General features: G+C 54.9%; 1 protein-coding gene across 1 annotated transcript in view; it reads left to right on the top strand.

Annotated features, from left to right (window-relative positions):
• Nucleotides 1-585, top strand: part of tha1 (threonine aldolase 1) — a gene marked incomplete at its 3' end in the record, with an annotated part of 2,593 nt that extends 2,008 nt beyond the window's left edge. Inside the window, 2 exon segments of the mRNA XM_035664367.1 lie at nucleotides 7-199; nucleotides 287-585. Coding sequence (XP_035520260.1) covers nucleotides 7-199; nucleotides 287-585 — 492 coding nt within the window.

The following is a 585-nucleotide window of genomic DNA, read 5'->3' on the forward strand; positions in this document are numbered from 1 at the left end:
TGACAGGGTTTGGGGGCCCCAGTGGGAACTATACTGGCTGGACCCCAAGACTTCATATCCCGGGCAGTACGGTGCCGTAAAGCGCTGGGTGGGGGGATGCGACAGGCCGGTATATTAGCCGCAGCTGGAAAACTGTCTTTACTGGAGATGGTGGGAAGACTGGAGGAGGACCACCGCAATGCTAAAACCTTTGCTCAAGGTGAGTCTGCTCATATTTCTGTGAATTCATTAACTGGCGTCCATCGTAGTTCTGCTGGTAAACTTCTTCTTTCCTCACCTCTGCCAGCTCTGCTCGACTGCGACCCTCCTCTGTTCGCGGTGGACATGGCCGCCGTGGAGACAAACATCCTGCGTTTCCGTCTAAAGGAGCCCGGTTTGAGTCCCTCCGAGTTTTGTGAACGCATGGGTGAGGTCGGCGAGGGAGAGGAGGCGGCGCTCGGACAGGGGATACAAGTTCTCATGTACCCCCATTTTGGAAATTCGGTACGGGCCGTATGGCATCTTGGGATATCCCCTGAGGACACCCAGCTCGCCATCCAGAAAATGCAATTTGTGGCTTCTCGGTATTTGCAGGAAAAAGTCAGC

Source organism: Morone saxatilis, unplaced genomic scaffold, assembly GCF_004916995.1.
Source record: "Morone saxatilis isolate NCDOM2014 unplaced genomic scaffold, NCSU_SB_2.0 Contig1, whole genome shotgun sequence".
Taxonomy (NCBI): Eukaryota; Metazoa; Chordata; class Actinopteri; family Moronidae; genus Morone; species Morone saxatilis.